Genomic DNA, 21,553 nt, shown 5'->3' on the forward strand with positions numbered 1-21,553 from the left:
ATTTATATTTAAAGTGTTTGATCGTTTGTGTTCAATGAATGGTATGCTGTCCTTCCATTTCACAGGTGACAGATTGAAGCCAAGCATTGGTTTTATGTCCAGTATATGGGAATTGCCAGGCTAATGAGATAATACAGTCTGGAGTTTCTTCAACATGGTGACTCCCAGAAAAGTGTTAGGATAGAAAAATGCTTTCAACTTAGTGCCAAGACAGGTCCAGGATTACGGAACGAAGTACCACCTGACTTACGGCTAGAAGTGAATACTCAGACTTTTAAAAAGAACTTAAAAACTTGGTTATTTTTACAGGCTTTTACCTGATGAGCTTAGCATTACTGAAGATTTTTGTTTTTTAGTTCTGCTTATTTTATTTTATTTCCATTTGTATTAATTCTTATTTAAAAATTGTTTTATTTCTGATGTACAGTATTTTATGCCAATCTATATGAGAATTTGATGTTTTATAGTTATTTAGTGATGTGTTTTATGAATGTACTCATTAATATGACTTTGCTATTTGTACTGTAAACCAGTGTGAAGCTACCACGAACATCTGTATAAAAAAATAAAAAAATCATGAAAGCCAACTCAACATTTAAAGTAAACTAGCAGTGGATCTTCTTTCTGAGGGTGGGTCTGAGGTAGTGCAATGTTATGATGTTTTCAAAACGGATGTTTATTGCGAGAGCAGGTTATGATAATTCTCCTTTAACTTGCTCAGCTCTGACTGTGACATGAGGAGAAAATGTTTTTAAGTATCTTACAAACCAGTCCTCTCGTCTTGGAAAAGGGTTTTGGCTAACCAGCTGGTTGTGGAGCTCCTGTCTCCTTGCTGGGTCAGGCAGGGCTGTTGCCCAGCCCAGGAAGAACTCATACATGTCTGGGGAAGGAGACATCAGACTCCCTGAGCTGACTGTACAGTTCAGACTGGGCCTTGAGATGCCCAAATACACATATCTGGTAACGGGTAGGAAGGAGATGGAAGGGACAGTGGTGCACAGGTTGCCTCGCTTTTCCACCTCTTTGGATTCCCCCCCCCCCCCCCCCCCCCGAGCTTGGTGCCCTGGACAGACATCCATCTTGCCTGCCTGTAGTGAGGTCCCTGCTAATAGTTAAGTCTTATCAAGGTGGTCCATTATGGCTCAGGACATACTCACTATTAGAGACATTCTTATTTTTAACTGCCTCAGTGTATTAAGAATTCTCACAGGACAAGCAGGATGGTTGTCCTCACAAATGGGTGACATCGAGGATGGAGCCCACCACGGAAAACTTCTGTCAAAGTTTAAACAGAACTTTGACTGGCCCCTACTGGGCATGCCCAGCAAGGCACTGACCCTGCAGCCAGCAGGGGTCTCCCTTCAGTCTTCTTTTTTCCGCGCAGCAGTTGCCACGCGGTGAAAGGAGCTCTCTTACCACGTTCCTGACAGGAATTCGGTATTTTTCTATCCGAAGAAAATTTGCCCCTCAGGGGTCTCCCTTCGACAAATTTTTGTCACTTTCGCGGAAACCGGTAAGTTTTTTCCCTTTTTTAATCGGCGGCCGTCGATTTTGGCCCTTGAGGCCTGTGGGAACTTACTGAGCCCGCGCCTAAATTTGGCCTTAAGCCATGGCGACGGGGTTCCGTCGATGTCCGGATTGTACCCGGACTATGTCCATCACTGACCCCCATAGGGTTTGTGTTTTATGTTTGGGTAGTGAGCATGATGTCCTGACTTGCACCAAATGTGCCTTAATGACACCTAAGGGTCGCAAGGCCAGGATGGAGAAGATGGGGCTCCTCTTCCATGCACCCACCCCAACGCCATCGATAGCATCGACGTCATCGGAACCGGCACCGTCGAAGTTGCACCACCATCGCCAACCCGCCGGTGACCGTCCACCATCGATGACTTCTCGGCCGTCGACTCCTGTCCCCTCCCCGGATGACCGAGGAGATCGGAAGGATAAGCATCGCCATCGACGGCACAAGTCTCGGCCCGTCGAGGATCCGCAACCATCGACCTCTGAACAGGCCGAGCCACCGAAGAAAAAGCCTCGGTCGGACCTGGCACCGTCCACGTCTCGTTCGCAGGCACCGAGGAAACCCTCACCCTCCCGGGGTGCGGGGGCCGTGATCCCACCGGTTACGGTGGTCCCTCCGGCCCTGCCTCAGCCTCCCTCTCCCGTCGAGCCGGGTATGCTTACCCCTGGTCTCCGGGCAGAACTGGACCGGCTGGTCCAGGAGGCCATCGAGAATGCGATGCGAAGATTCCAGCCTCCACCGGCACCGCCTCCGGCACCGATTCCGGCACCGCCTCAGGCACCGACCTCAGCACCGACTCTGCCACCGAGGATGGAACCGACCACCGAGCCTATAGTGGAAGCGTTGGCACCGATACTAAATCGTATGGAGGCACTTATGCGCGCCCTTCCATCGGTGATTTCATTAGCACCGACTACACCATCATCTCCGGAAGGACATTCATCGACAGGAGAAACACCGTTCCGGATTCCTCCGTCCGGTGTCGTTCCATCGGTGCCTTCACATACCTTTCCACCGATTTATCCTTCGGCTCCATCGATTCCAAGATCGGCACCGATTCCATCGGTGGCCCCGAAGCCCTCGATGCCGTTCACTGTTCCGCTTGCAGCACCGGTTCCATCGATGCCTTTGGATCCTCTACCAGGTCCTTCAGGACAGCAAACCTTACATGATCCTTATGATACCTGGGGTGATGATTCATCTTCAGATACAGATTTACCATCCCCACCATCTCCTACAGAGAGTAGAAAACGATCTCCTCCTGAAGATCTCTCCTTTATAAATTTTGTAAAGGAGATGTCAGAAGTTGTGCCTTTTCAGCTGCAATCTGAGACCGATGACAGGCACCAAATGATGGAGCTGCTCCAATTTCTGGATGCCCCCAAGATCATCGCTTCCATCCCCATTCACCAAGTATTTCTGGATCTTTTAAAGAAAAACTGGGAATCACCTTCATCTGTGTCACCAGTCAATAAAAAAGCTGACTCAACCTACCTCGTTCAGTCAGCACCAGGATTTCAGAAGTCTCAACTGGATCATCGCTCTGTTGTAGTTGAGTCTGCGCAAAAGAAAGCCAAGCGTTTAAAGCCACACTCTTCCACTCCCCCTATCAAGGACAACCAATTTCTTGATAGTGTGGGAAGGAAAGTGTATCATGGGGCTATGTTGATATCTCGTATAGCTTCATACCAACTTTATATGACTCAGTACAACAGAGCTATCCTTAAACAAATGCAGGACTACGCTGACACCTTACCGGACCAATACCAGCCACAGCTTCAAGCCCTCCTTCACAAAGGATTTGAAGCTGGGAAGCACGAGATCCGAACGGCCTACGATATCTTCGATGCTTCCACGAAAGTCTCAGCTACTGCCATCTCAGCCAGACGTTGGGCTTGGTTAAAATCATCCAACCTTCGCCCAGAGGTTCAGGATCGTCTAGCCGATTTACCCTGCTTAGGGGATAATCTGTTCGGGGAACAGATTCAACAAATTGTGGCGGAATTGAAGGATCACCACGAGACGTTGAAACAACTTTCGTCTGTTCCATCTGAGGTATCCTCCAAACCACCACCTAAGAAGGACTCCAAAAAGTCATTCTTTCGGCCACGTCGTTATTACCCTCCGTCGACTAGGCCTCGTCCGGCTCGATCCTCCACCAGACCTCAGCCACGCCAACCTCGGAAACAAAGACCTGCTGTAGCCCCACCCCCCGGGCCTGCGGCAGGCCTTTGACTTCCCGACTCGGAGCACATGCCATATCCCACTCCCCCACATCCCTGTAGGGGGTCGTCTGTGCCACTTTCTACAGCATTGGATACGGATTACCTCAGACCAGTGGGTGCTGGCGATTATCGCACAGGGTTACCACCTCAATTTTATAACTCTTCCGGCAGACTCCCCGCCGCTTCAAGCGTGGAGTCTATCCAGCCATTTGGCTCAATTACAACAGGAAGTATCTCTTCTTCTGCAATCAAATGCTATAGAACTCGTTCCTCCCTCTCAACGAGGCAAGGGATTCTATTCCAGATACTTCCTAATTCCAAAGAAATCAGGAGGGCTACGTCCAATTTTAGACCTTCGAGCCCTCAACAAGTATCTGCAAAAAGAAAAGTTCAAGATGGTAACCCTGGGCACGTTACTCCCTCTGCTGCAGACAGGGGATTGGCTATGCTCCCTCGACCTCAAGGAAGCTTATACCCATATTGCGATAACACAATCCCATCGCAAATATCTGCGGTTTCTCGTAGGCCGCGACCATTATCAATACCGAGTACTGCCTTTCGGTCTGGCATCTGCTCCACGGGTCTTCACCAAATGCCTCGTAGTTGTAGCAGCATTCCTCAGGAAGGAAGGTGTCCACGTATACCCCTATCTGGACGACTGGCTGATCAGGGCCTCCACCCCTCAGATTGCCCGGTCCTCCCTACAATTGACAATCAACACACTCCTTTCCTTAGGGTTTCTTGTCAATTACGAGAAATCTTGCTTCGTCCCATCTCAAACCTTATCTTTCATTGGGGCAGACTTGGACACCTTACAGGCAAAGGCCTACCTTCCGCTACAACGGGTCCAAACTCTCATGTCCCTAGCTCACCAGCTCCAGTCTCAAGACACTGCCACAGCTCGCCAATTCCTAGTTCTCCTAGGACACATGGCATCCTCGGTTCAAGTCACTCCCATGACCAGACTAGCCATGAGGGTAACACAATGGACTCTACGACAACAATGGATTCAAGCTTTTCAGCCTCTGTCCTCCATAATCACAGTCACACAAGCGCTGCGCCTATCCTTAACTTGGTGGACGACTCAGGTCAACCTCCTTCAGGGCTTACCCTTTCTTCCACCGGATCCGCAAGTTATCCTAACCACCGACGCTTCCCACATCGGTTGGGGGGCCCATGTGGACAATTTTCAAACCCAAGGGTTATGGTCCAACGAGGAAGCCGAACACCAGATCAATTTCCTGGAACTTCGAGCAATCCGCTATGCGCTCCGCACTTTCAAAGATCATCTCTTTCATCAGATAATCTTAATCCAGACGGACAACCAAGTGGCCATGTGGTACATAAACAAGCAGGGAGGCACAGGCTCCTTCCTTCTGTGTCAGGAAGCTGCGCAGATCTGGGCGGAAGCCCTCTCCCACTCTATGTACCTCAGGGCCACTTACCTGCCGGGAGTAGACAATGTATTGGCAGACCGGCTGAGCCGTGTCTTCCGACCGCACGAGTGGTCACTCGATCCTCTGGTAGCGACCTCTCTGTTTCACAAGTGGGGTTCTCCCCGCATAGACCTCTTTGCGTCCCCTCAGAACCACAAAGTGGACGATTACTGCTCTCTCATTCGGAGCCAGAACTCTCGGCCGAGGGATGCATTCTCCCTCAAGTGGACAACCGGTCTGCTCTACGCATTCCCCCCACTTCCTCTTGTGTCAAAGACTCTCGTGAAGCTACGCCAGGACGGAGGAACCATGATCCTGATAGCACCTTACTGGCCACGCCAAGTATGGTTTCCAATACTCCAGGATCTCTCCATCCGCAGGCACATTCCTCTGGGAAAGGACCCGCATCTGCTCACTCAAAACGACGGATGCCTCCTCCATCCCAACCTCCAAGCCTTGTCCCTGACGGCATGGATGTTGAAAGGTTAGTCCTTCAGCCTTTCAACCTTTCAGATTCCGTTTCTCGAGTCCTGATAGCTTCACGAAAGCCTTCCACAAGAAAGTCTTACTCATACAAATGGAAAAGGTACACATCATGGTGCACTTCTCAGTCCCTTGATCCCCTTTCCTGTCCAATTTCCAAATTCTTGGACTATTTATGGCATCTCTCTGAATCAGGTCTTAAAACCTCTTCCATTAGGATGCATGTCAGTGCGGTAGCCGCCTTCCATAAAGGTGTACAGGGTGTCCCTATTTCAGTACAACCCCTAGTAACACGTTTTCTTAAAGGCTTGCTCCATCTGAAGCCACCCTTACGGCCTCCGGCCCCATCCTGGGACCTTAATGTGGTTCTTGGTCGTCTAATGAAACCTCCTTTCGAACCTCTGCACTCCTGTGAGTTAAAGTATCTCACATGGAAAGTGTTATTCCTTTTGGCTATCACTTCAGCTCGCAGGGTTAGTGAATTACAGGCCCTAGTTACCTATCCGCCTTACACTAAACTCCTGCAGGACCGGGCGGTACTCCGCACTCACCCTAAATTCTTACCTAAGGTAGTTTCTGAGTTTCATATCAATCAATCCATCATACTACCTATCTTTTTTCCCAGGCCCCACTCCAACTCTGGAGAACAGACCCTGCATACCCTAGACTGTAAACGAGCTCTAGCCTTTTACCTAGACCGTACAGTTTCTCACAGGAAGAGCACTCAATTATTCGTCTCTTTCCATCCTAACAAGTTAGGACAACCTGTGGGTAAGCAGGCTCTTTCCTCCTGGTTGGCGGACTGCATTTCTTTCTGCTATGAGCAGGCTGGCATTCCTTTCCAAGACCGTGTCAAAGCACACTCTGTGAGGGCCATGGCGACGTCAGTGGCACACCTTCGATCGGTGCCGCTTCCTGACATCTGCAGGGCTGCAACCTGGAGTTCTCTCCATACCTTTGCAGCCCACTATTGTTTGGACAAAGCTGGAAGACAGGACTCCATCTTCGGCCAATCTGTCTTGCGTAACCTTTTTCCAACCTGATGTACCAACACCCTTCCACCTTCCCGGTAGGGTGCGGATGCCCTTTCCCAAATTCCACCCCACTTGTACTGCCTGTTGCACGTCGTTGGGTGCATTTGGTGCAAGTCAGGACATCCTCAGCTCGGTACTCACCCATTTGTGAGGACAACCATCCTGCTTGTCCTGTGAGAAAGCAAATGTTGCTTACCTGATGTAACAGGTGTTCTCACAGGACAGCAGGATGTTAGTCCTCACGAAACCCGCCCGCCACCCCGCGGTGTTGGGTTCGTTTTGTTTTTACTTTCTAGGCACTGCCTGTAGCTTTGAAAATCAGACTGAAGGGAGACCCCTGCTGGCTGCAGGGTCAGTGCCTTGCTGGGCATGCCCAGTAGGGGCCAGTCAAAGTTCTGTTTAAACTTTGACAGAAGTTTTCCGTGGTGGGCTCCATCCTCGATGTCACCCATTTGTGAGGACTAACATCCTGCTGTCCTGTGAGAACACCTGTTACATCAGGTAAGCAACATTTGCTATTTGGTGTTGACTCCTCTGAATGCCACTGAAAGCAGACGACGTAAGTTTGACTGTCTACGACACAGGCATAATTTCTTGTGTGCATTTGCATGTTGCAAGTATGCAACTGATACAGTCCTATCTCTTTAATTATTTCTGATGTTAAGGGATCTGTTAACCATTGAGTAGCCCCTTCTGAGTTTCCAGAACTTAAAAATATAAAGCTGTAATTGCAGTACTGATCTCTAAACAGAGATATAGAAGGTCTAAGTGACTGTTTTTAATGCAGGCTCTGATGTATGTCAGACTACAGTGGTGTATTTAGGAGTAAAGGGGATTTTCACCAGTTTGCAACATGAGCGTCACTGAGGTTGTTTCACAGTGTATTTGAATTTCCAGCTTATCATTTACTATACAAAAAGTAAAATTAATATATTTCAGTGTAGCTTGCTAATGGCCATTCCATGTCCATAGTTTTAGGTCATGCTGTTTATGTGTAGATCCAAAGCTTTTCTCCCTCCTTATAAGCATTTTGAACAATTTGTGTCTACTTCAGAAGGCTCAGCCAGACAACTAGCACTTTATATGAACAACATAACAAAACCACATTTTGGAGTTAGACTTCAGTAGTCCAAATATTCTCAGAAGGTATACACGGCTGAAGTTTCTAGAATCTTTGGATGTTATACTATTTAACATTTAAATGAGATGTATTTCTGACAAGAAGATGGGCTCATCTTACAGAGGTGAGGAAGGTAGAACTGCTTTTTCTAAAGCATTTCTGTGAACTAATAATAAAAAATAAAAGCTGTTGTCTTTATACTGTAATGAGGAAAGGAGGTTGGTAGTTGTTCTCATGGACAATGAATGGATGTATCTAAACTACTATGAGATCCATATTCAGTCAGCTGGCAAGCAAGCTTTGATATCTAGCACAAAGCTGCTGATTATGCATTCCGCTGAATATACTGGATAAAGTCCAAGGTACCTGGATAAAGTTAATTGGATAACTTTAGGATTGCACTCTGACTTGCCCTGTTAACTTACCCAGATAATGCTGAATATTGGCATTATTCAGGAAAGTTAGCTCCAGCCCAAAATACCTCTGATTTATCTGGGTAAAACCTTACCAGATAAATTTTCATTGATCAGTGTGGCAGAAAATTCAAATCCGAAGTTTAGCCCGACAAACTATTTGAATAAGGTCCTCTATAATAATGCCACTGCTCTCTATATAGCAAACCGAAAGCAGAATCAGCTTGTATTATACTTTTTACATTTTCAATATATATTTCAAGAGGGTTTATAGCAATCTGACTTTGAAATCGTTTGAGTGACTGCAGACATCTTAAGTATCCTGGATAGAGCTTTCAGTCACAATAGCATCCTTTTAAACAGCAAGTATGCTATATAGTACATCTGTCAGAAGAGCAGTTCAGCTCAATATATTTTTGAGTTTACTTATGCTTATGTGCTGCTTTAAAGTTTAAATAATTAAATTAGAACGACTTTGGATAGACTACATATTTAATATGTTTTTGCTATCTTCTTGCCTTAGGGCCCTTTTAGATCACTTACCTGGGAAGCCAACCTCTGGGTTACTTTGAGTATACAGACCATGTTAGGCCTAAACCAGACTGAGAATACTATCACTTGATTCAACAAGGCATCCCATGATCTTTACTTGAAAATATTAATTCAGGAAAATAATAATTGTCATGGCTTTTCAGGCAGACTTATGAGAGCTAGTTTCACTGGTATATGAATTATTAGAATACAATATGATACAATGGTATGTAGAGTAGAAACTGTTCTAATTTTTTGGAATTTTAACATTTTAATTATGTTATAGAACCTTTTTTTAATGTATTCAGTATGGGGCAGATTTTAAAAGCCCTGCGCGCAAGTCCCGGGGCTTTCTAAAAGGGGCGGGGAAGGGGCATGTCGGGGGCGTTCCCGAAACGACGTGGCATTTCGGGGGCGTGGTGCCGGCCCGGGGGCGTGGTCGAGGCCTCCGGACCAGCCCCCGGGTCGGGTGACGGCGCGCCAGCAGCCCGCTGGCGCGTGCAGATTTACGTCTGCTTTTAGCAGGCGTAAATCTGCCAACAAAGGTAAGGGGGGGGGGGGTTTAGATAGGGCTGGGGGGGGGGTTAGGTAGGGGAAGGTGGGCAAAGGAAAGTTCCCTCCAAGGCCGCTCCGAAATCGGAGCAGCCTCGGAGGGAACAGGCAGCGCGCGCTGGGCTCGGCGCGCGCAGGTTGCACAAATGTGCACCCCCTTGCGCGCGCCGACCCCGGATTTTATAAGATACGCGCGGCTACACGCGTATCTTATAAAATCCAGCGTACTTTTGTTCGCGCCTGGTGCACGAACAAAAGTACGCGATCGCGCAATTTTTTTAAATCTACCCCAATGTATAATTGTAACCTTTGAATCTGATTGTAAACCGCTTTGATTTTGTTTCGGAAAGACAGTCTAAAAAGTAAAACAATTCAGAGTAGGCCTGTTTATCAGGAAGCTTTCTTCCCAACATGTTTACTAGGAAACTTCTCTAAAGGAGGGAGACCTTGTATATAGGAATTCTCCCTCCCTCCCCCCCCCCCCCCCCCACACACACACACACACACTCTCCTAAGGGAAGGTTGCTTAGCAGGTCAAGAAGGCTAAATCAGCAATAAAGAAATACATGACTCCCACTTTTCTTATCCCGAGTCATGGACTATAACTTATGGCATATTTGGTCCTTAAATTGAATATCAGAGTCCTGATCAGGTGCATATAATAATAAGAGTAGAAGCAGAAGCTAAGATCCGTCAGTAGGCTACAATCTGAGGATCTTCCTTTTCCTAACTTCAGACGACCCCTAAACATGCTCAGTGGAGTCCCATGTAAATCGTTCTAATCATAGGCAAGGAAGACAGATCACAGGTGTGGTGCTGGATCCCACATTCCAGCCCAAAGATGGCTTTTATGAATGGGCGTAGACCTGTGAGAGCCATCCTGTGGAGGTATGAAACTTGGTTGCTGCTAACTTGAGTTCCATATTGAATCAAGCCTTATACATGTTTAACCATAGCACAGGGTGGGAGAGAAGCTATATAGTGAATAAAACACTTAAGGGTGGATTTTCAAAAGGCCATGCATGTAAAATCCGGCCTTTACGACCTAGCGCGCGCCGAGCCTATTTTCAAAAAGGCCCGGCCATGTGCGTAAAGGCCGGTACGCACATAAGCGCAGGCCTTCCTGAAAGGGGCAGGCCAGGGGGCATTTTCTGGGCAGGGTGGGGCTAGAGGCACTCCATACAGCGGCCATTTGCCGCTGTGCCGGAGGATTGCCGGCACGAGCAACTTGCTCCTGCTCCTTTGCAGGAGTAAAAGGTAAGTTAAAATAAAATTAATTTGAGCGGACTGGGAGGGAATTGGGGAAGGCCCCGATGTGTCACCCCGCGTATTTGCAAAATTATATCCCCCCTTGCGCGTGCTGACCCGGAATTTTATAACATGTGTGCGCCAGCATGTTATAAAATCGCATGTCCATGTGTGCACATCGGGTAGCGCGCACATTCTTTTTGAAAATCTACACCTTAATGAGAACGTGTGCTGCTTCTTGTGACAGGTGCATTAAGTTGCCCTCTTTTTCTTTTGTGATGGATGAACTTTAGCTGCTCCAGCTGATATCTGCTGAATCAGAGTGCTTTCTGTTGGACATTAAAGGAACTGCAGGCAAAGAGTTGACCCACAGAACATGTTTTTATTATTTGGACCAATGGGAGCAGAGGCCACTGCTCCTCTCCAAGTGGAGCTTGGAAAAAAAAAGAGGCAAAGCAGAGAGTTCTGGAGATCAGCAGGATTAGATTTGTTCTGTCTTGGGTGGAGATACAAAGCTGACAAAGGCGCTAGGGTTGCACATTTTTCCCTAGCACCTCCTTGGCAACGCAATCTCTTATTTAAATATTAGATCGCATGCCCAGGAGAGGTGGCTGGACATGCATTAGGAAAGCGGGTGCTCAACACTGAGCACCCGTTTTCCATGCATATTTATTGGATAGGCCTGAAAGAGAGAGAGAGACCTGACTCATGCTATCTTCACAGAGAGAGGCTGTAGATTTATGGTTTCAGGGAATCAGGCAAATTGGAGAGTGCTGCAGTTGCCTGGAAGTGTGTGTTTTTGCATCTTGGGTCACCAGCAAAGGCTGCAAACCTTGAAAACATAAGCTGATTGATCTCAAGCTTCAAGGGAGGTATCCTGGGTTGCCAAGACAAATCAAGCCTCTGTCTACCTGAGGGATACGTCTAACCTGATCGTTGGGAAGGATTATTGCATCCAGTCAAGAGACTACAGTGTTTCATTGCTTATAGTAGGTATTATTCAAGTTTACTGGGAAAACAAGCCTCTGCAGCATCCCCAGCTTCAGCCCCATCCAACTCTTAGAGCAGAAGCTAGATCAGAAATGAAACCCTTACTTCCACATGGTAATGTGCCGCACTGAGCCATCTTGTCAAAAGAGAGAGGCTATAGAAGAATGCACAAAATGTAATACTAAATTAAATATTTGTAACTTCTGCATCGAAAGAAAAACATGAATTATGTGTTTATTTTAATCCTGACTTTATTATATTGCTTTTAAAGAGAGGAATTTTGGAAAGACTCATTATGGTAGTACCCTAAAGGTTAATAGTGTATTCTGGTTTTCCTTTTTAGCCACCATGTTTGGTGCTTCTGAAGATGACTTGATTATTGCACCTATCACGCACGTATCGGTGACAGTGGACGGGATCCCCGAAGTGATGGAAATTCAACAGTTTCAAGAGAATTTTGAGGAATTGCCAGGAATTCTGATTCCAGAGCAACCCAAGAAAAAGAAAGGTGAGGAAATGCTAAAAACAATGCGCTTTACCAAGGTCCTAAAGCCATATTTAGGAGATTTGGACAGGAGTGCATCGAATATCCAGGAAGCCAAATCTTGCTGTCCTGTGACTCTTTGTGAGCATGTACCAATATCTGCCCTTGCCTTACTTTACTCATCTAAGAATCATACCAGATTTCTGTTATATTTCTAACAGAATACTTTTTCTCCCAGGACAAGCAGGATGGTAGTCCTCACATGTTGATGACATCATCAGATGGAGCCCTGTCACGGAACAATTTGTCAAAGTTTTTGGAACTTTGACTGGCACACTGAGCATGCCCAGCATGCCACTAACCCTTGTAGCCACACAGGGTGCCCCTTCAGTCTCTTTTTTTCCGCGCAGCAGTTGCCTCGCAGTTTAGGAGCTCTGTGAGAAATTTCTCACAACTTTCCTCACGGAAATATTTGAAGTTTAACCTTTGGGACCATCCAGGAACTGTGCCTCCAGTCAACAGAAAGATGGATGCTACATACCTGGTCCAGCAAGCCCTAGGTTTTCAGAAAAGTCAATTGCCCCATCATTCTGTAGTGGTGGAATCAGCCCAAAAGAAGGCTAAAAGATCCCATCCACACTCATCTGCTTCTCCTGGTAAGGAACAGAAATCACTAGATGCATTGGGGCGCAGAGTCTATCAAGGGTCCATGTTGATAGCGCGAATAGCTGCATACCAATTATACATGACCCAATATAACAGGAATCTCTGGAAACAAGTCCAGGAATTAGCAGACACCCTGCCTCCACAACACCAAGAGACCTTAACTTCCATCGTACAAAAGGGTTTGGAAGCAGGTAAACATGAGGTGAGAGCTGCTTACGACTCTTTTTAAACAGCTTCCAGAGTCTTGGCAGCGGGTATTAGTGCTTGATGCTGGGCCTGGCTTAAGGCCTCAGATCTACGCCCGGAAGGGCAGGACAAGCTTGCAGATCTACCATGCACAGGAGAAAACCTGTTTGGAGACAAAATTCAAGACGCAGTGGCCCAGTTAAAGGGCCACCATGAAACCCTGCATCAGCTACCCACTATCACTTCAGAGGTAACCTCCGTAGCCCGCAGGGCCATTCATAGAGACACCAGGAAACAATTTTATAGACCACATATGTATTATCCTCCCATGTCCAGGGCACGACCTGCTCGGGCCCCTCAGAGAGGACATGCACGGCAAATCAGAACTCCTAGAGCGCAACCAGCTCCACAAGCTGGTCCTGCGACTGGATTATGACTCCTTTCCAGAGAGCAGCAGCCACCCCCCCAATCCCAACAACCTGATCCACCAGTCGGAGGCCGCCTCTGCACTTCACAACCAATTAGTGCCCAATTACCACGGACCAATGGGTACTGTCCATCATAACCCACGGTTACCATCTAAATTTTTCCACTATACCCCCAGACTCCCCTCCCATTCTAGCGTGGAGCCAGGACGATCACACAGGACTTCTGGGGTCAGCTTTCGACCCTTTTGTCGGCCAGGGCTGTGCAACCGGTTCCCTCGACTCAGAAAGGGAGAGGGTTCTACTCCTGCTATTTCCTAATCCCAAAAAGGACCGGAGGCCTCTGCCCTTTTCTGGACCTCCATTCCTTAAACATCTTTCTTCACAAAGAAAGATTCAGAATGGTATCTCTCGGCATCATGCTCCCCTACTACAACAGGGGGATTGGCTCTGCTCTCTAGACCTACAGGACGCTTATGCCCGTAAAGCTATCTTCCCCCCTCATTGCAAGTACCTGCGATTTGTATGAGTCATGGGCATTACCAATACCAGGGTACTTCTGTTCGGCCTGGCCTCAGCGACTCGAGTGTTCACAAAGTGTCTGGAAGTCGTGGCTGCACACTTATGCCGCAAGTGTGTCAATGTTTTTCCATATCTTGACGAATGGCTCATAAAAAGCCATTCCAGGCAAGGAGCTCTTGTCTCACTCAATCTCACTATCCACCTTCTGCACTCATTGGGGTTTCTGATCAACTATCTGAAATCCCATTTGATACCGTCTCACCATCTCTCCTTTATAGGAGCAGACTTAGACACCACATTGGCCAAAGGGTTCTTACCCATGGACCACACAACCATGCTGTCTAACCTCGCCATCTCTATCTGCAGTTGACAAACAACCTCGGCTTGCCAATTACTCACGTTGCTCGGCCATATGGCATCAACAGTCCATGTCACTCCGATGACATGACTAGCAATGAGACTGACTCAATGGACCCTAAAAACTCAGTGGCAGCAAGCCACTCAGCCGCTTTCGTCCCTTGTCCACACCGCCAACAGGCTTCGTCTGTCCTTTGCTTGGTGGACAAACAAATCCAACCTACGAACAGGTCTTCCCTTCAAGCAACCGGCTCCTCAGGTGACCTTAACTACGGACGCTTCCAACCTGGGTTGGGGAGCCCATGTCAAAGGCCTTCAAACCCAAGGGACTTGGACACAGACAGAAGCATCCTATCAAATCAACTTTCTGGAACTTCGAGCGATGCGGTACGTTCTCTATGCATTCAAGGACTGCCTCTCAAGCATGGTAGTCTTGATTCAGACAGACAACCAAATAGCAATGTGGTACCTTAACAAACAGGGGGGCACATGCTCTTACCTGCTCTGCCAAGAGGCAGCGCAGATTTGGGCCTGGCCCTGTCGCACTCAATTCTTCTGCGAGCCACTTACTTGGCAGGCACACAGAATGCAGTGGCGGACCGCCTCAGCCGAAGTTTCCAGCCCCACGAGTGGTCTCTTAATCCCTTTGTTGCGGGCAGAATCTTCCACAGGTGGGGTCAACCGGACATCGACCTCTTTGTGTACAGCCAGAACCGCAAAGTGGAATGCTTCTGCTCACTGCCCAGGGACCAAGAAGCACCAACCATGGATGCCTTCGCTTGCCCCTGGACTTGCAGGTCTGCTCTATGCATACCCTCCAATTCCACTAATCAGCAAGACTCTCGTGAAGCTACAGGAGGACTGAGGCTTAATGATACTCATAGCCCCGTATTGGCCACGCCAAGTCTGGTTTCCTATATATCTCGACCTCGCTGTCCAGGAATCCATTCGCCTGGGCACAGTGCCCAACCTCATAACACAGAATCACGGCAAACTACATCACCCAAACCTCCAGACCCTATCCTTGACGGCCTGGATGTTGAAAGGTTGATACTACAACACCTCAACCTTTCTACTAGCGTATCTCACGTCCTTGTAGCTTCACATAAGCCTTCCATGTGGAAGTCTTACCACTCTAAATGGAAAAGGTTTACAGGGTGGTGCACACAAAGGGACTTTAACCCCTTTTCTTGCCCCACACCAGCACTCTTGGATTATCTCTGGCACCTCTCGGATTCTGGCCTACAGACTTCCTCCATACGAGTACACCTCAGTGCTATCTCTGCTTACCATCAAGGAATAGGGGATGCCCCGATAACAGCTCAACCCCTGGTGAGTCGATTTATGAGAGGCTTAATACAGCTTAAGCCATCTCTGCGACCACTGGTTGTGGCATGGGACCTCAACGTAGTTCTTGCATGGCTCATGCTTCCTCCTTTTGAGCCACTGCACTCCTGCGAACTCCGATATCTTATATGGAAAGTAACTTTCCTAGGTAAGTGAGTTACAGGTCCTTCTGACCTACTCACCTTACACAAGGTTCCTCCATGATCGGGTGGTTCTCCGAACTCACCCTAAATTCCTTCCTAAGGTGGTAGCATATTTTCACTTAAATCAGACCATAGTCTTGCCGACTTTCTTTCCAAGGTCTCACACTCATCCAGGTGAGCGAGCTCTACACACTTTGGACTATAAGTGTGCACTAGCATTCTATTTAGACCGCACTACTGCCCACAGAAAGTCCACCCAACTCTTTGTTTCTTTAGACAAAAACAAACTTGGAATTGCGGTGGGCAAGCAAACTCTATCCAACTGGTTGGCAGACTGCATAGAATTCTGCTACCAACAAGCAGGCCTTCCGCTTCAAGGACGAGTGAAGGTGCACTCAGACAGGGCCATGGCAATGTCAGTAGCACACTACCGTTCAGTACCGATTGCCAACATCTGCAGGGCCGCAACATGGAGCTCTCTCCACACCTTTGCAGCTCACTACTGTCTAGACAAGGCTGGACAACAAGACTCTGTCTTTGGCCAGTCTGTCCTAAGGAATTTAATCCCAGTGTAGAAACCCAACTCATCCTACCTCGACTCGCTGTGAATTTCAGGCTGCCTCATCGTGGCCTACAGCACCCCAGTTGTTGTGCCTGTTGCACATGTTGTGTGCCGATTGACCTACTTTGTTTGACTCAGCCTGTAGCTTGCTATTCACCCACATGTGAGGATTACCATCCTGCTTGTCCTGGGAGAAAGCAGAGTTGCTTACCTGTAACAGGTGTTCTCCCAGGACAACAGGATGTTAGTCCTCATGAAACCCGTCTGCCACCTTGCTGAGTTGGGTCCGATAACATTTTCTTATTTTATTTTTTCGCTCATACATTTTGCTACAAACGAGACTGAAGGGGGACCCCCAGTGTGGCCACAGGGTTAGTGGCATTCTGGGCATGCTCAGTGTGCCAGTCTTGACAAAAGTGTTCTGTGACAGGCTCCTTCTGATGATGTCACCCACATGTGAGGACTAACATCCTGTTGTCCTGGGAGAACACCTGTTACAGGTAAGCAACTCTGCTTTCCGCATACTAAAAGTTAAGATGTAATAGATAATATAATCTTTAAAAATAATGAATTGCATTTTGTGTGTACTGGATCAGAATGTATTTTCTAAAATAACATTTTCTTCATAAATGTCCAGTAAAAGGAATAAAAATTGGTTAGAAAATTTCTTATGCATAGATTACTACAATGTATACTGTTTAATGGTTTGGCTATAATTTTATTAACTTGTCCTATAATCTGAGCCCTGTATAAAGAAAAAAAGTTGGATCAGGAAAACAGAAATACTGTAATTCAAAGGCTTGCAGCTTGGTAGTGTAATGTTCGGCTGATTTTCAAACAGATTGACAGGTTAAACAGTCTTTGTTAAGAAGATAAAGGAGATGTTACAGTCCGAGTGATATAAATAGGTACCGCTGTCTAAAACAGAGAAGGTATCTTTTCTAGATTGTACTTCCGGTGGTTATGGCAGCCCTACTTTTTTCTGCTTATCTGTGTATCTTGATTTTTAGGTAACCACTGACCTTGCTAACAGTACAATCCAAGGATTTTTTCATAGGATTTTTTCATTCTTTCATAGTCAGACTCTGGCTATGAATCAATCCAAGGATTGACCTATGAAAGAATTCCCATGTTTGTTAAGAAATCAGTGGGGAAGAAAGATAAACCCCCATTATCCACTATGATAGATACCACAGTGTAAAGTTCTTGGCTTTTCAGTTGTAGTTACAAGAGTTTCATAGGTTGTAAAGGTTCATATGACATAACTGCGCCCATGCACCTTCTCATCTGCTGTGCTTATGCCATGTGATTCTAAGCTTAAAACTGATAGAACTTGCAAACACTTTTACACTAAGTTAAAATGCCTTACATACTTTCTCAGCATGATAGTGTGAGGTCCTGTTGGACAGTTCTTGTCTCCTACCAGTAGAACATATTCTTCATCAATAATCATGCTGTGCACCCCTGATACGGGGAATTGCATTAATCTATGCAACCTAAAATCAACGAAAATACAACTCTCTCCAAATCTTTTTTATCAAGCACATTTCACAATTGATGCGAATAATAAAGGAAACTTGATCAGATATTAATAATTTGGAGTCCAGTTTAACTCCAAGGAGATTGACTCCTTTGGAATAAAATCTACCCCTGCTATAGGAAGAAGAGGAGTCAGTGGATGGTCACCTCTGGCAACCAACAGGACCTAATATTTATGCATGTTTAACTTATGTTTGTGATCAGTCAGCCATGAGATATGGCAGTCAGACAGTAGTTCACCCTAAATAGATCAGATTCTGTGGGATCTAAATAAGCCACCACTTTGACATCATCCATGTGTAACAGCAAGGACAGATGTATCCAGTTTTAACTTTTGAAGTATTTTTTGGATCTGATCAGCGTGAGGAGATTTTATGATCCTGCCTCCCCACTGGGATTGCAGTACTGAGGTTGCCTGATCCCCCTTTACTTTTCCCCACAAGAAGACCTCCCAGAAATATCACTTAAGGATGAAAGAACAAGACTGGGAGACCTTAACCAGATCTCCACATTATGGGACCAGGATAGGCTGGGTGTCTGAGGAGAAGATGACCTAAGGTAGGACTTTTTGCTGTGAAGTTTGGGACCCCTCAAATAGGATTCCCAGATACCCGCTGGGTGAGTTTTCCGCAGTAAATAGTACCATGGAGCTCTACCCATATGTCTAAGGACACTTACCTACATAGAGATACACTTGTGCCAGCAGTCAGATGTAACTTCAACATTATTGACAAATAGAATTTAATTTATTTTAACACCCAGACCTTGGTCCTGTCTGATTTATCACAGCCTCACCTCATGGGATGCATCTACATTTAAACATACTATGAAGCATGACACCATGGTCCAGGCCAAAAGCAAGAGCTTATCCCCATAAAAAGAATTGCTCAGGATTAGGAAAAGCATGGGAATAAATTTGCTAGCCGGAGCAACCCTGAAGAAAAATAAATGTTTGTGTACCTTCGTGCGAAAAGAAAACCACTAAGGCAATGAGCTTGAATAAGGTTTGACAGTGGAACCAGCTAAAGAATTAAAAGTGAAGGAGTCTGTCCGTGTGTCCCCCCCCCCCCCCCACCTCATTCAAATTTACCTGGGATTTCCGTTATAATAAATCCAGCACGTGATCCTACATTATGTAGGTCTTACCATCCCATATCACTTATTAATGTCAATCTCAAAATCCTAGCCAGCATATTAGCTAACCATTTAAATGGGTTGCTTCCTGCTTTGGTCCACCCAAATCAGGTGGGATTTATTCCACAAAGAATGGCAGCTGATAATGTCAGGAAAGTCACTGATATTTTATGGTGGGCGTCTAGAGAATTCCATTTTTGTTACTCTCTATCGATGCCAAAAAGGCATTTGATACGGTCCATTGGCCTTTTTTGTTTCAGATACTCGACAAAGCATGAGATCAGATCATCCTATGATATCTTTGATACTGCTACTAGAGTATCTGCAGCAGCTATTTCGGCAAGGAGATGGGCCTGGCTCAAGTCTTCCGACCTTCGCCCTGAGGTACAAGACAGGTTATCTTACCTACCCTGTGTAGGAGATAATCTGTTTGGAGAACAGATTCAACGGACGGAGGCGGAACTTAAGGACCATCATGAGACTCTTAGCTCTCTCTGATACCTTCTGACTACTTTTCAAAACAGCCCTTCTGAAAGGACTCTAAAAAGTCATTCTTCTACCCGAAGAAGTCCTACCCGCCACCAGCCAGATCCCGTTCCACGAGACCTTTTCAAAAAGCCCAGTCTCATCAGACACGGAAACAAAAACCACAAGCAGCTCCTCAGCCAGGTCCTGCTTCAGGTTTTTTACTTCTACCTAGAGAGCAACAGCCAGCTTCCATTGCCTCACATACCAGTGGGAGGTCGATTGTGCCACTTCAACAACATATGGCACTCAATCACCTCAGACCAATGGGTACTGGCAATAATTGCTCCAGGTTACCATCTGCACCTTCTCTCCATGCCACCGGACTCCCCACCTCTACCAACGTGGAGAACATCCGATCACTCCATCCTTCTGGATCAGGAGGTCTCCCTCCTTCTCCAGTCCAAGGCAATAGAACCCTTACCCTACTCTCAGCAAGGCCTAGGATTCTATTCCCGGTACTTTCTAATCCCCAAAAAATCGAGAAGCGTTCGTCCTATTCTGGACCTACAAGCCCTCAACAAGTACCTCCAGCGAGAGAAGTTCAAGATGGTAACCTTAGGCTCACTTCTTCCTCTTCTACAAAGAGGAGACTGGCTCTGCTCTCTCGATCTCCAGGACGCATACACTCATATTGCGATAACTCTATCTCATCGCAAATACTTGAGGTTTCTAGTAGGCCCCAAGCACTACCAGTACCGAGTGTTTCCATTCGGCCTAGCGTCTGCGCCACAAGTCTTCACGAAATGCCTCGTGGTGGTTGCAGCCTTCCTAAGGACTCAGGGTGTTCATGTCTACTCCTATCTAGACGATTGGTTAATCAGAGCTCCCACTCAGCAAGCTGCTCCGTTGTCCCTCAATCTAACCTTACACATTCTAATTTCATTAGGATTTTTCGTCAATTACGACAAATCCTCTTTAGTCCCATCTCAAACCTTGTCGTTCATTGGGGCAAAGACTTCTCTACCTCGACAGCGAGCTCTCACTCTCGTGTCTCTTGCGCACCAGCTGCAGTCTCAGCACTCCATGACTGCACGCCACTTTCTCATCCTCCTGGGACACATGGCATCCTCAGTGCAAGTCACACCAATGGCCTGTTTGGCCATGAGAGTCATGCAGTAGTCTCTACGGTCACAATGGACACAAAGCATTCAGCCCCTGTTGACCATTGTCCACATAACCGACTCACTCCGTCAGTCTCTTGCCTGGTGGAGAAATCAGAACAATCTCCTCCAAGGCTTGCCCTTTCAGGCTCCAGACCCTCAATTACCTCTCTCCACCGATGCTTCCAAGCTCAGCTGGGGAGCCCATCTGGCCAATCTGCAGACACAAGGATCTCTGTCTCCAGAGGAAACCAAACACCAAATAAATTTCCTGGAGCTTCGAGCAATCAGATATGCTCTCAGGACATTTCAGGATCGCCTCTCAAATCAAGTTATCCTGATCCAAACAGACAACCAGGTGGCCATGTGGTACATCAACAAACAGGGAGGCACCGGCTCCTTCCTTCTGTGTCAGGAAGCTGCACAGATATGGGCAGAAGCCCTCTCCCATTCGATGTACCTCAGGGCCACCTGGTTGCCGGGAGTGGACAATGTGTTGGCAGACAAGCTGAGTCGCATCTTTCAACCACACGAGTGGTCTCTCAACCCCTCAGTAGCGAACTCCATCTTCCAACAATGGGGATATCCTCAAATAGACCTCTTTGCGTCTCCTCAAAACCGCAAAGTAGAGAACTTCTGCTCTCTCACTCGCAGCCAACACTATCAGCCAAGAGACGCATTCTCCCTCTTGTGGGCAACCGGTCTACTTTATGCATTCCCTCCACTTCCTCTTCTCTCGAAGACTCTTGTGAATTTATGTCAGGACAAGGGAACCATGATCCTGATAGCCCCCCTACTGGCCATGCCAAGTGTGGTTTCCAATACTTCAGGATCTCTCCATTTGCAGGCATATTCCCTTGGGAAAAGACCCACTTCTGATCACTCAAAACGACGGGTACCTCCGCCACCCCAATCTTCAAGCCTTGTCCCTGATGGCATGGATGTTGAAAGGTTAATCCTTCAACCACTTAACCTTTCTGAACCAGTTTCCCGTGTCTTGATT

The 21,553-nt window shown here is 46.9% G+C and overlaps 1 protein-coding gene across 6 annotated transcripts in view; it reads left to right on the forward strand.

The window, feature by feature from the left end:
- Positions 1-21,553, forward strand: part of ELF1 (E74 like ETS transcription factor 1) — a 520,762-nt gene that overhangs the window by 437,733 nt on the left and 61,476 nt on the right. For all 6 annotated transcript variants that reach the window (XM_029602968.1, XM_029602967.1, XM_029602973.1 and 3 more), the window contains one exon: positions 11,901-12,065. In XM_029602968.1, coding sequence (XP_029458828.1) covers positions 11,901-12,065 — 165 coding nt within the window. The remainder of the gene's footprint in view (positions 1-11,900; positions 12,066-21,553) is intronic.

This window comes from Rhinatrema bivittatum, chromosome 5 (genome assembly GCF_901001135.1).
Source record: "Rhinatrema bivittatum chromosome 5, aRhiBiv1.1, whole genome shotgun sequence".
In the NCBI taxonomy this organism is placed as follows: Eukaryota; Metazoa; Chordata; class Amphibia; order Gymnophiona; family Rhinatrematidae; genus Rhinatrema; species Rhinatrema bivittatum.